Below are 14,215 nucleotides of genomic sequence, written 5' to 3' on the forward strand. Positions count from 1 at the left end.
GGAGGAAGACAAAACAGGGCAGGAGGGTGAGCATTGTGTTTGCAGGAGTCGGTGGGTGCATGTGCACATGTCTGTACATGTGTATGGAGGTCAGAGAACAATCTCGTGCCACTCCTTAGGGACTTTCCACTTTGTTTGAGACAGGGTCTTTTACTGACTTGTAACTTTGCCAAGTCGGCAAACTGGATCCCACCAAGCTTCCAGGGTCCACTTGTCTCTGCCTCCCTCCTCTCCATCACTGGAATTACAGAGCCCAAGATTTTTACATGGATTCTGGAGATCCAAACTCAGATCCTCACGTTTGCAAGGGAGTGTCTTGCCTTGGCTGTATTCTTGGTTAGTCAGTGAAGGAAAGCACTCTTAGAACAAAGCCTTGGAGGAGGAGAGAGACTGAGCCATGCAGGTATTTAGGGACAGAGCATTCTAGGAAGAGGGCACAATGTAGACTCAGGATGAATGCTTTCTAGACATGTTTTGAGTGAGATAGAAAGTGGAGTTGAAAGCTCAGAGAGATGAGGGTATCTCACTCAGTGGAATCCAATCCTCTTGCCATTCAAGGATCATGGTTTGCCAGTTTCCTGGGGGACCAGCAACTAACATCCCCAGGGCATCATTGACCTGGGTGGATGCTGCTCCTCTGCTTGCACTTATTGTACCTCAGCCCTTCACTTGCAATTTTTGATCACCTTCGCAGTCAAGATTAGGAGAAGTCAGCCATCCATTGACATTGTTACTGTTGTTGCTTTCCATATGCTGCTGTGACAAATACCTGAAGAAGCAACTTTAGAAAGCAATAGTTTATTTTAACTTGTGGTTTAAAAGGGGATACAGTCATGGCAGAGGAAGCATGGTGGCAGGGACAGGAGGTGGCTGGTCACATTGCTTCCATAGTCAGGAAGCAGGAAGAGATGTATGCTAGGACTCAGCTCACTTTCTCTTTTTTGTTCAGTCTAGGACCCCAGTCCATGGATTGGTGCCACCCACATTCAGGCTGTCTTTTCCCTTCTCAGTTAAACCTCTTTGGAAATTCCCCCACATATATTAAGATCAGAGGTATGTTTCATAGGTGAGTCTAAATCCAGTTGAGTTGGCAATGATTACTCATCACACGTTCTAATACAGGGGCATGAGTTAGGGAACAAATCTATCCCATATTCCTAAGACCACTGCCACTGTCATAGGCATTTCTATGGCTCAAGGAAAACATGCAGAAAGTAAGCCTAGATATCAGCTTGCTGGAACCCAGTCCACAGGCAATCTTCCTGCACAGTAGCTCTTTCCTTCCCAGCCCAACTCTCTATGAGGCTTCACCCCTCCACAAGTCACATGACTTCAAAGCTGTCCTCTCTTCGCCACTCCCCAAGCTGTCAAATTCCTGGCTCTGGGCCATCAAAGTACTTTCAGATTTTCTTTCAGCCTCTTGCTGAAGGAAAACACTCATTTAGCTGGAAAAGCTCTTCTGTCTTCATTGTCTCAACTCCTTCTCCAACTCAACTTAGGATGAGCTGGAGCCTTATATGTGCAGAACCAGAAAATTCTTGAGAATGCTTCCCCACTGCCTAGGTAAGCCTCCTGCAGTCTGAGAACATGGAAGCTTTTCTAAAAATGTCAACTTTTAACTCATATAATGCTTGACACAAAAACTATGGGGCTGGGGAAATGGCTCAACTGGCAAATTGCTTTGCTATGTAAGATGAGGACCTGTGTTTGATCCCCCAGAATTGCTTGTGCTTTTAATCCAAGTGCTGGGGAGATGAAGACAGGAGAATTCCTGAGGCTTATTGGCTATCCAATCTAAGCCAAATCAATGAGAGTACAGAGAAAGACTATGTAAACAGAGGCTTTTCTCTGTCCTGCCCCATCCCACAGCCATTTCCAAATAATCACTCAGAGATTTATATCAATTATAAATATTTGGCAAATGGCTCAGGTTTATTACTAACTAGCTTTTATAATTTAAATTAACCAATTTCTAATAATCTATGTATTGCCATGTGGCTGTGGTGTTACTGGTCTGCTGGCTTCTTGGGCAGCTGGCTAGTCTCTGTCAACTCTGCCCCTCTTTCTCCTTCTATTCAATTTGGTTTCCCCACCTAGCTATAGTCTGCCTGGCTATGGCCAAATCAGCTTTATTTATCCACCAATGAGAGCAACACATATTCATATACAGCATACATAAAGACCATCCCACAGCATTTCCCCCTTTCTGTCTAATCAAAAAGAAAGGTTTTAACTTTAACATAGTAAAATTATATACAACAAAAAGTTATCAAGTAATAATCAATATTTAGTCTATTTGTATTTGGCAAAATTAAAGAAAATACTCTATCATTTATCCTATCTTTGTGAGTCTAAAGTTTCATATCTAATTTATCTTTTACCATAACTAAGGAAGACTGTAATTAGAATGATCTAGTCTTCAACTCCATCAAAGACCCCAGAAGGATATAATATTACCTGTGTAAACAGGAAGTGCAGTGCAAGCAACTTCCAAAACTCTAGAAATGACAGAGACATCTGGCTGCCTGGACAGTTACCCAAAGTTCTTTGGTAACAACATTGGGGCATCCATCTTCATCCTATAGTCCTAGAGTATCTAGCAGACTTTTTAGTGAAATAAGAAATTTGAAGGACTGTCCTATCTATTTTGGCAGTTTGTCAGTCGCTTTTCTCTGTGTCCTGCAGAATGTCTGGCAGTTTCTTCTGTGAAGCAGGAACCTGAAGGACCATCCTGCCTTGTTTGGGCAAAGTTTAGCTGTCATTTTCTGTGGGTCCTGCATGTCTAGTTTATACAGCATACTGTCAAGCCATCCAGGCAAGAGCAGTTTCTTGTCCAAATGGCTAGCCTTGCCACATTGAAAGCAAAATCCATAATGAGTTTCTTTGATGCCCATCATCCTCTTTAAAGTAATTGATCCTGCCAGAAGCAGACGTGTCTCACTGTTGAGCAAAGTCTAAGTTCTTAAAACATTTTAAATGCAATATTCTGTAGGTCTTTGAAGTGTTTGAAGATTACCTATCCCATGGAATATATCTTTGTATACCTAAAAAAAAAAAAACCACCTAACTATAATAGTCAAACTTATAGCCATATAAGTTTGACTATTATAGATGACTATTAATGTGTATTTTTAATTATATATTACATTTTAAATGAGCTGCATAAACATAATACCTTAAACAAGAGTAGAAATATGCATACATTATAACAATATTGACCTTAAATTTGTATCAATAAACAAAAATCCATACCAATGTAAAATATTTTGAGATTATTCATCTTTTAGAAAGAGATTGACTAAACCAATAACAATTTGTAACCAACCCCCATTAAATGAAAACAAACATTCATGAATAATACTTTGGGAATTTGAGCATAGTTCTCTAGACTACTTTCTACTGACTGGGGGTGCCAGTAATCTTATAGGGAACCTGAGAAAAATTGAGATAATGGCCAAATCCTAGAAAGACCAGCTATAACCTTTGTTGATAGACATCACTTGCCAAGGTTCAGGAGGTCTCCCTTGTTCAAACCTGATCCATCTTAACCTGGAATGAATCCACAGCCTCTTGTTTCCTGTGGCAATAAAAGCAGAGCCTCTTTCCCAAAGTAACATATCTTTAGACTTAAATTTTGAAGTCAAGACCTTTTTAAAATATATATAAGTTGGATTAATCCAGCAACATTTATAATAAAGTATCTCTTAGTAGCTGTTGCTTCTTCCTCAACAGTCAAATAATTCAAAGACAACATAATAACATACAGTATCGAGACTCTCTGTGTATTTTCCATCTTTATGTGGCCTTTTAAGGGCTTTATTATTTTAAAACTATATGTTTCTTTTTATGACTGTCTATACTTCTTTTTTTCTCTCACAAGCCTATGTATATTTTAAACACACTGTAGCCCATTTAGAAGGGTTTTTTTCTGTCTGAATCTGTCTTTACTGTGTATCTGTAATCCTTTTTTGTCTGCATGAGCAAAATTCCAAACCTACCATGCAGCATGCTGGTGGAGCTTGTGCTAGCAGCTTAAGCCCACAGGCAGTGGCTGGGAGAAGCCTCTCTGTACTGTGGCCCAGTGAGAGGTTGTGGGAGACCACCATGTGGTTTAGCTCATGGTGATTGGTGGCCTGATCCACCTCATAGGCAGTTGTTAGGAGCTCAGTCTCTGCGCTACTACTGGCCTGAGACTGTGAGACTAGGAAGCTGCGTCTGGCTTTGTTTTTGTGTGTTTAGAACCTTCTTTTAAGTTTTTTTAGGTTTTATGTAAAACTTCAGCCCCATGTTGGAACACCATATATAAACAAAGGCTTTTCTCTGTCTGCCCCATCCCACTGGTGTCAGATAGGCATGAAATTGTCAATAAGGTACAGAATTGAAGCACAGCTCTCAGAAGTTACAAGAGTCATGTTGGGATCTTCTTGGCAACCAAAATCAGTGGTCTTCCAGGAATGTCTAATCAGAAATGGTATGGGCATCCCATGAGACAGATGGACATGTACTAACTGAATCTATACAGTCATTCAAACCTAGTAATGCAATGCTACAGCTTCTGGGTCAAGAGGATCATTCTTCTCAAAATCCTTTAATCCCGTGGAGGCAGGCCCACCCTTCCTTCTCCCTCTATTCAGTTTGGCTATCCCACCTAGCCATATTCTGCCTGGCTATTGGTCAAATCTGCTTTATTTTTCCATCAATGAGAGCAACACATTCACAGTGCATAGAAAGAACACCCCACAGCAAGACCCTGCCTCACAAAATGAGGTAGAGAATGACAGAGGAAGACACTTGACAGACCTCTGGCTTCTAAACATACAAATATGTGCATGAACACAAACACCCCACAATACAGATGTATAACACCCACACACCTATAGTGTGTTGTGGAAAACATTAACTGGGAGACATACTACTTCACTGCACACTGGACTCTCTGAAGTAGAAGCTGTGGCCAAACATCAGCTATGCATTCAACCAGGCAGGGCATCTCCAACTACTATGCATGCTGCAGTCTAAACTGCATTAGTTTCTTTTAAAATCATAAGGAAGATGAGGTTTTAGGTCAAAGATTATCCTGCTACATAATATCAACATGTTTGTCTTTATATCAGGCAAAAAGACATACATATAGGCATAAAGTATAATTTAAAGGTAGGCACAGTGGTACACGCTTTTAATCCCAGCACTTGGGAGGCAGAGGCAGGCAGATCTCTGTAAATTCTGGGCAGCCTGGTCCACAGAGCAAGTTCCAGGACAGCCAGAGCTACATAGTGAAACCGTTTCAAAAAGAAGAAAGAAACAAAAAGAAAAGGAAAGGAAAAGAAAGAAACAAAAAAGAATAATTTAAAATGTTTTGTCCCTGCAATCAGACAGAATCTTCCAGGAATTGAACCTGACTGGGTCACTCATGATGGGTGGTTTGTCTCTCAGATCCTTGTGACCTAATTGCAGTAAAACCCATTAAGTAAACTAGAATGACATTTACTTGCCTATTGTTAGCAATAAGAAGACAGTACAGCCACCATCATTTTGATAACTGGGAGGGTAGCTAGATATCAAACAACTCATGTTATGGAAAAGATGAAAAGGAGGAGGTAGAACTAAATTGACTTTCTCTGGTTCTTTTCCAGGCTTTGTTTAGGTCCTTGATCTAGAGACCTTAGTCAAACATTAAGGAAAGATGTAATCCATGTAAGAGTACTGGTAGCATTTAACAGAGGCAGGCTCTATGCAAGTTGCTTTGTGTGAGAACTCACTTTTATTCTTTGCACAAAACTTTCAGCTGCTAGCGCTGAAGATGGAACTGAAGAAAGCTTGACAATGACCCCCAAATGGGAGGGACGTATGAATGGGGTGGAGGAGAGATGGGGCAGCCTAGGGAAACAGGATAGGCAGTCCTAAGAGTGTTGGGAACCTAGGTGGAGTTCCGTACCTGGTGCTCAGGCTCCCCACTCCTGCTTTCTAAGGTGCAAACTGTCTTCATGCTCCCTCCTTCAGACAGGACTGCTCCACCTGGTGGAGAAAAGAAGTTATCGGGCAAGCTCATTATATCTCTCTTTGTGTGGGTTCCACAAAGCCCTCTCGAGGCAAGAATTCAGATGAACTGCTTTATTTGGAGGGTGATCTCAAAACAGGTAATGAAGGAGTAGGAAAGTGAGCCAAAGTGGGTGTGAATGAGTTAGGAAGTGGTAGGTGGGAGTCTGTGTCAGGGAGGGTTTCGTGGGTGGAGTGGGTATGTCAGGGAGGTGGCTATAGCAGGAGCAGCTAGGGCTCAATCTTACCAGGGTGCCTCGGAAAGAATGTGTGGAACAGCCCTCAGACTTTTTCTCCTTCGGAATAAGAAAACCAGCTCTCTTCTTCACTGAGAGTTGGTCTAAGGGTGATGACCTAGCTTGCTTTCCAGGCCAGAGAATGACCTTATGTTGAAAGACTAAGGAATCTCCTACCCCATAATCAGAAACTGTGTATGGATGACTTCAAGGATAGACCACACTGCTATGAATACAACTCCTTCAAACACTGTAGTTCCCAAAGCAGCATGGCGCTCTTTCTCCAGTTCCTGTCCCCAGAGAGCCTAGAGGGCGAGCCACTTGTAAGGAGAGGGCTAAGGTCATATGACCACCGTGGACCAATCACAGGTCCAGAGGAGGTGGAAGCTGCTTTATAGGAAGGAAGGAGGGCAACTAATTTGTTGGAATAGAAAAGAAAAAAAAAAAAAAAAACAGTTCCCCTTATTCCTTTCCCTCACACTTTTATGGACCTAAAGCCTCATTCACCCCTTAAGTACTGAGTTATGAGAAGCGCTGACTTTGCTCTGCCCAGCAGCCAGGGTGCCGGCAGACACGAACTTGTCTGCTTCTCTAGCTTCAGCAACTTGATCCCCTTGCAGAAAGAAAACAGTCATTATCAAAAAGCCAATTGTCGTTACGCCTCTTTAGAAAAATTTCCATTAAAGATAAAGCAAATTTTAATTAGATTAAGTATCCAATTACTGTAATTACATTTTTTAAAAATTCACATCAGGAAGATGACCCTTTTAAAAAGGGTTACAGGAATAATTAGTGTATTCATATTAACCAAAATGTATTGGGTAATATTTATACCCAGAAGACAAAGTACATTCTACACATTTCACCTTTGGGGAAAGCTTGCAAATGTTTTGGCAGTGGCATGAATATTTATAGGCAAGAATGTGCTTTAGTGAGATTATGTGAGGAAGCATTTAAATGCTCACCCATTTTTACCCAGGGGTAAAGTATACAGAAAATGTAGTTCGGAGATTATGGATATGCAAAGTGTGACTTAAGCTGGGAATTTCTATTAGTTTGCTTAATTAATTGGTGCCAAAGACTATTTCTCCTTATTCAGGGCAGAGAGAAGGTATCTGGCTTTGATTTCTCTTTGGAGGCAGAGAGGTCATTGTCCCCCTGCCCACTGGTCACCAGAAAGCATCTGTTTTCATATTCCTTACCTTTGCCTAGCCTGCCCCGTTGGGAAGGAATCTGGGGCTTCTAGCAGCTTTCTCCCCACAGCTTTTCTTCTCATTCCAATTTTCTTCCTTCAGGCCTGCCTCTCAGCTGCAGCTACACCTGCTGTTTCTGTTACACATGTGCAGGTTCCCTCAACCTTAGTTTCCTTTATACAGATGAGAAACTCACTGGTTCTCTAGAGCTTGGATGGCCTCCGGCTGCTCTACTACAGAACTGGTCTGCTGGGAAATTCTGATGACTGACTCCAGGCCTGTGTGGCCTCTACTCTGCCTGTCAGGAAGCTCTCCCTGAACCCTGGTGGAGGCAGATGGGACTGGAGCCTGTGGACAGGGAGCCTATATAAGAATATTTGTTTTCTTCTTTCTCAGCTCTTCCCTGGTTTTCTTCTTGCTGATTTCTCTCATATCTTATTTTCACATCTCAGTTGAAATCCCTCCTCCTCCAGACTTCCCATGAGAGCTCTCTGGCCTCATACTTCTCTCTTCAGTCCTGTGTGCACCTGCCTTCCAGGGAGGCCTCACATTTAGGAAACAAAGAAACAGCTGTCACTTTAATCCAATCACTTCACAGTTACTTATGAGTAAATACCCTGGAATTATATTTCCCACTGCCTCTCTCCCTGTGAAAACTCTGCAAGCACCTTATGTTAAGGATGTTTTAACTTCAGGATTGATTTCATGGACCTAGTGCAGCTGCTAATCACAAGGATCACCCCTTTTTGAGGACCTCATGACCAGGACCACTAACAGGAACTGCCCAGGCCTCACTGAGGACTTCAGTTGTTTATTTGGTCTAATAACTGAGGGTCTCTTAGTTTCCCTCCTCTCTGCTGCCCACCTTTAGTCTTCTTGAATGGGCTTGGAGGCTTCCAGTCTCAAGGGATGCTGTGGGAATGCCAAAACCAGCCTAGAATGTATTGGTAAAAGATGCTGTTTGTTTCCAGGGAAAGAACAAGTAATCTGTAGTTATCTGTGGTCCCTGGTTATCTTTATGATCCTTTTTGCCAAGCTGAAATGATTTCCTATACTTAAAAGTCCTTTCCAGAACCTTTTCCTCAGTTAATGGCCCGAATATATCCTTTTGCCAGGAGGACTGCTGTGTTGGGAAACACACTTCCTTGATCTGCTGTCCCTACCCCATTCCTTTGACGTGTACCTGAACTCACTCCTGCTCCTTTCCTCTATGCTGACTCCACCGCTGAGTCCTTGTGTGTGCTCCAAGGTCTGACCTTTGCTCTAATATTGGTCCCTTTTGCTTCTAGATTTTTCCACCATCCTTTTTCTGACATTTCCCGATAAACACATAAATGTTTGTTCTTCCCTTAAAAAAGAACAGCCCTAGCCGGGTGGTGGTGGTGGCGGCGGCGGCGGCGGCAGGCCGCGGCGGCGGAGGCAGGTGAATCTCCGTGAGTTCGAGGCCAGCCTGGGCTACAGAACAAGTTCCAGGAAAAGCACCAAAGCTATACAGAGAAACCTGTCTCAAAAAAAAAAACAAACAAACAAACAAACAAAAGGCCTAACTGCTTTGGTGGCACATACCTGTAATCCAGCACTTAGGATTTGAAGTTCAAGGACAGCCTCAGCTACATGGCAAGTTTTATGCTAGCCTGGGCTAAGTAAGACCCTGTCTTTGAAAAACAAAGAATGAATACAAGGCCTTCCTCAACCTTCAGACACCTCGAATCACCACTGTACTCTACTCACTTCTTTCCATGCAAATCATACACGGGATGGACTCAACTCACCAGCTCTACTTCTCTGTCATTTATTTAGTATTTAGCTCATACACATCAGACTTGGGATCTTCGTTCTCCAATACTATATTTAAAAAACCTAAGCCCTTGCTTTTTGATAAGACCTGCATTTTTCTAGAGGATTTTAATTATGGTATACTTCTGCATTCAAGATGTCCCTTGAGCAGGCTCTTGTCACTTCCAGGACTACAACTTCATCTTGCTGCAGTACTGACTGTGGATGCAGTTAGGTACTCTGAACTATACCTTGGTGTTTTCACTTTTCACTAGGCAACTTCCCTGGTCTAATATGATCATGATTATATTATGTCCATTCACTGTGGCTACTGGCTGAAATTTAAGTCACCAGTTCATTCACCTTCTCATGGTCTTCCATCCCTATACTACTATAACATATTTCCTCTCTTATCCTCCCCTGTAATGAGTCTTTCTCCATAACACCAGCTCCCAAATAATGACATGAAGACTGATTATTAATTATGAAAGCTCAACCTATAGCTTAGGCTTGTTGCTAAGTAGCTCTTATAACATAAATTAACCCATTTATTTTAATCTACATTCTGTTGTGTGGCTTGTTACCTCATCTTTCTGTACTGCTCCTGCTGCAAATCTGGCTGTTAACTTTGCCTTCTTCTTCCCAGAGTTCTCTCTCTGCCCTGAAGTCCCACCCATACCCCCCTGCCTAGCTATTGGCTGTTCAGCTTTTTAGTACACCAATCACAGCAATATATTTTCACACAGTGTACAAATATTCCATAACACTCCCCTTCCCATGCTTCTTTGCCTCCTTTCTATACTTGTCTTAACTTTCTTGTTCTTTTGGATACTTCGTTATTTCCTCTGGGCTGTTTCCTTTGCACTTTTTTCCTAAAAAAAGATCTATTTGTTTTCCTATGGCTCAAAGCCTAGGAATGTAATAAGTATACAACTCATCCCTTATTGATGCTTTCAAATAGCTGCTGCCTTATAAACAAACAAACAAACAAATGAACCAGTGACATCACCACTAACAATAACAAAAATATAGTTCCAGGGGCTGGGGAGATGAGTAAGATGGCAAAAGCCTTTGTCTTCCAAGTGTGAAAACTATGTTCAATTCCCAGAACCACTTAAAAACAAAAACAAACAAACAGACACAATGGCATGTGCTTTTCATCCCAGTGCTGGTACATAGGTGCATTCCTAGGGCTTGCGGGGCCAGCTAGCCTACCTAGATTAATTTACTTAGTGATCTCCAAGACCAGTGAGAGACACTGCCTCTAAATATAAAGTGGATGGTGTTCCTGCGACACTTAACATATCCCAAGGTTGTCTTCTTGATCTCCACATGCATTTGATTTTACACACACACACACACACACACACACACACACACACACACACACACACCTCCTTAAAAGAACTAGTTTTTTGTTTATCATAGTTGTTTGTTGTATCTCTATACATATTATGTTCCAGTCTTCTAACTCTCACTCAAGATTTTAACATCTGGGTCATTAGCTTCATCTGCCCATTTTTGTCCACACATGGGAACTTCAATATAGCATTGTTAACTAAATTTCCATTGTTACTCCATTACTTTCCATGAACACTCTTGCTAATGTCATTTTCTTACAGACTTAATTTACTACTGATTATATCACCAATTGACGTCAACCTACACATCTCTTCTAAGCTGACCATATGTTCTAGGTATTTCTTTGTGAGTATTTCATGGAACATCAACATCAACACTAGAACTCATGATCTTACCAACTTTATTATGTTCCTGTTATGAAAATTTTTGTTATATAGAATCAATGCCAACCCAGTCACGCAAACAAGGATTTGAGAGATTCTTCCAGATTCCCCTATATCTCTTGGTGGCCACATTCCCTCAGTAACATCTTCCTAACCTACACCTGTTGACCATGAGCGCAGAGCTTCTCTGGTCTAGCTTCTGCAGAGAGTAAAACTGGTAGTAATAGGGAAAGTATCCCTGGGTTTAAATCACAGATTCCAATCTATAGCAGGTAATTGTTGGCAAGTTTCTTAAGTTTTTTTGTGCCTTGTTTTTCTCGTCTCTCAAATGGTCATATAATATTGCTTACTTCATATAGTAACTAGGACAATCAATTGAGTCATGTTTGCTGGTTAGTTTTTGTCAACTTGACATCCAGTAAAGTTACATGTTAGGAACGAACCTAAATTAAGGAATTGTCTCTATCATATTTTCTTGTAGGTGTCTGTGGGAGCATTTTCTTGATTGCTGGTTGATGTAAGAGGGCCCAGCCCACTGTGGATGGTGCCATCCCTGGGCAGTTATATCAAAAGAGTAGCTAAGTAAGCCGAGGAATAAGCCGGCATTCCTCTCATCTCTGCTTCAGTTCCTTCCTCCACTTCTCTTGATGATGGACTAGAAACTGTAAGCCAATCAATATCTGCGAACCTGAGACCATTGTAAGTACTTTACAGCTTTTAGCTGTATGAATGCCATAAGTAAGGGTGCGAGCAGGGACAAACATTCGTAGGAAAGAAATTTGAAGGATATTTACTTCTTTTGTTTTTTGAGACAGGGTCTCTCTATTATGCAACTCTGGCTGTCCTTGAACTCACTGTGTAGATTAGGCTGGCCATGACTCACGGAGATCCACCTGGCTTTGCCTCTGAAGTGCTGGGATTAAAGGTGTGCATCACCATGCCTGGCTTGGATATCTGCTTCTTAACTAGACCCTAGTTAAGGGTCCAACTAGTCCTTTTTTATTCATCTGCATGCCACACCCTGGCCTTCAAATATTACCAGTGCTTCTAATTACTAGAATTTATAGGTTCTTGGGAGCAAATTAATTTGCTTCATATAGGCTTTCCTTTTGTAGCCAATTAACTTTTTGTGTTGTAAATATTCATTATCCAATTGGTAGGTGGCTAGTGGATCACTAAAATGTAACTGACTAGTGCTATACAATCTAAAATAATATTTTGGATATATCAGTTTAAATAAAACTTACTTAAATTTAAATTGATTTCACACATTTATTTTAACCCATTTAATACAGCTATTAGAAATTCTGAATTGTGTTTCTATTGGATGGTGTTGCTGTGTGCCTTATACAGTTTCAACCTTTCTCATCTGCTATCCTATTTTCTAGCATTCTGTTTAGTCTTGTAGGTTTATACCCTTTTTCATTTTGGGAGGTGTCTAGGGGAAAGTAAAGATAAATGCATGTGTTACACCCTCCATGTTTAACTGGAAGTTCTCCCAATACTTTCCAGGACCTAGTTCTGAGATCTACAGTCTCAGGACTTTATGACTAGTCACCAGCTGCATGGCCAGCTAAAATAAATTACTGGTAGTTCTCTGAACATGGCAGGAAACTCAACTTTCTTTTCTTGATTTTCTTTGAATGCACCCCTGGCCCCTCTCACCTGTCTGCCTATTAAAAAAAGACCTCAAACTACACCCCAGCAGAGCCTTTCCTGACTCCTCTTTGCAGCTGAGCTGACTACGGAGTCCAGAATTTTGTTTAGATACCCATTTGTTTCTTAGTGGAACCCATTTGATTCATCACACCCTGTGATGCTAACTTCAGAGTTTGATGTGTACTTTAAAACTAAAAGAACATTTGTTAAAGAAGTAGAAACAGGTGGCATAGGGTCAAGGTTTTGTAACATGGAAAGGCTAGCTGAAAAGCTTCATAAGAATAGTTGTTCTAAGCTGTTTCTTCAGATGAGTTTTTGACAGATGAAGATGACATCAGGGATTTTCCAGGTATAGCAAACAGAATGAATAAAAGTCCCCTCAAAACAAGAAAATTAGTAGCAAATGAGTCATCCTGTTTCTAAAGAGCATTGGTAAGACTAGATCATGCAGGTCCTTAAGGTCAGATAAAGAAATGTGATGTCATTCTGAAGGTCATGGTAGGTTCTGGAAGGCTTTGAGCTACGGGGATAACTCAGTAGTCTTGTGTTTTGGTTTTATCGCCTTTGGTTGCAGATGGAGTTGTGCAAGCGATGTGCATGAACTGAAGTTGGGAAAGTGAGTGCCTCCTGCAAATGAGGCAAGGGTTTAGAGGTGGGTGGTGAACAAGGATAGAGAGGAACGAAAACCCGCCAGATTTAGGCACTAGGATGCCGTGCCTCGGTGACAACCGGATTTGGGCAAGCTGGAAGGTGGAAGCTTGCAGTTGACACACACTGCATCGCCCTAGGGCACTCGGCATAGCGGAGGGGGGGGGGAGACACGCGTCTTGTCCCTCGCGCGCCGCCGTCTGCGCACCCCGCGGGTCCGTTGTGAGCCGGCTTGCGCGCTGCGGTTCCGGTTCCGGTTTCAACTCCTGGGCCCCGCGGTACGCAGCTATGGCGTACTCCACCGTGCAGAGAGTGGCTCTGGCCTCCGGGCTCGTCCTAGCTGTATCGCTGCTGCTGCCCAAGGCCTTCTTGTCCCGCGGGAAGCGGCCGGAGCCGCCGCCGGGCCCCGAAGGTGAGCGCAAGCCATGCTCGCGGGCGGTCTTGGCCTCCCAGGCCCACACCATCCCCCTCAATGGCTTGCATGTCATCTTGTCACCTGTGCCTGAACTTAAGAGTCAGTAGGTTTCCCCTTTCTACCATGAGTCTGTAGGAACCTTAGTTGGTAGTGGAGTTTCAGCTTGGTTTGGGGTGCTCACTGTTTCAGCCTCTTGTTGCCTCTTATAATACAGCTTGATCTGGGGTTGGTGCTGCACACCTGAAATGCTACCATTCCAGAGTCAGGAGGATCACTGTAAATTCAAGGCCAGCCTGGCCTCCTTAATGAATTCCAGACCAGCCAGCGCTACATAGTAAGACCCCGTCTCAAAACAACAAAATTTTGTTCAATAATTTAAACCCACTTTTTCTTCCTGAGGCAGAGATAAGCAAGTTACTGTACTCCGCATACCGGTTAATTCTTGTTTTTTGGCATGAGTGTGATGTTTCAAAATCAGCCCCCTTGACTATTACACTCTGGCAGTTT

At 42.3% G+C, this 14,215-nt stretch overlaps 1 protein-coding gene across 4 annotated transcripts in view; it reads left to right on the top strand.

Annotated features, from left to right (window-relative positions):
• The first annotated feature begins 13,538 nt into the window (after positions 1 to 13,538).
• Positions 13,539 to 14,215, top strand: part of Ric3 (RIC3 acetylcholine receptor chaperone) — a 53,112-nt gene continuing 52,435 nt past the window's right edge. For all 4 annotated transcript variants that reach the window (XM_028894603.2, XM_028894604.2, XM_028894606.2 and 1 more), the window contains exon 1: positions 13,539 to 13,705. In XM_028894603.2, coding sequence (XP_028750436.1) covers positions 13,582 to 13,705 — 124 coding nt within the window. In that variant the 5' untranslated portion in view covers positions 13,539 to 13,581. The remainder of the gene's footprint in view (positions 13,706 to 14,215) is intronic.

Source organism: Peromyscus leucopus, chromosome 1 (genome assembly GCF_004664715.2).
Source record: "Peromyscus leucopus breed LL Stock chromosome 1, UCI_PerLeu_2.1, whole genome shotgun sequence".
Classification (NCBI taxonomy): domain Eukaryota; kingdom Metazoa; phylum Chordata; class Mammalia; order Rodentia; family Cricetidae; genus Peromyscus; species Peromyscus leucopus.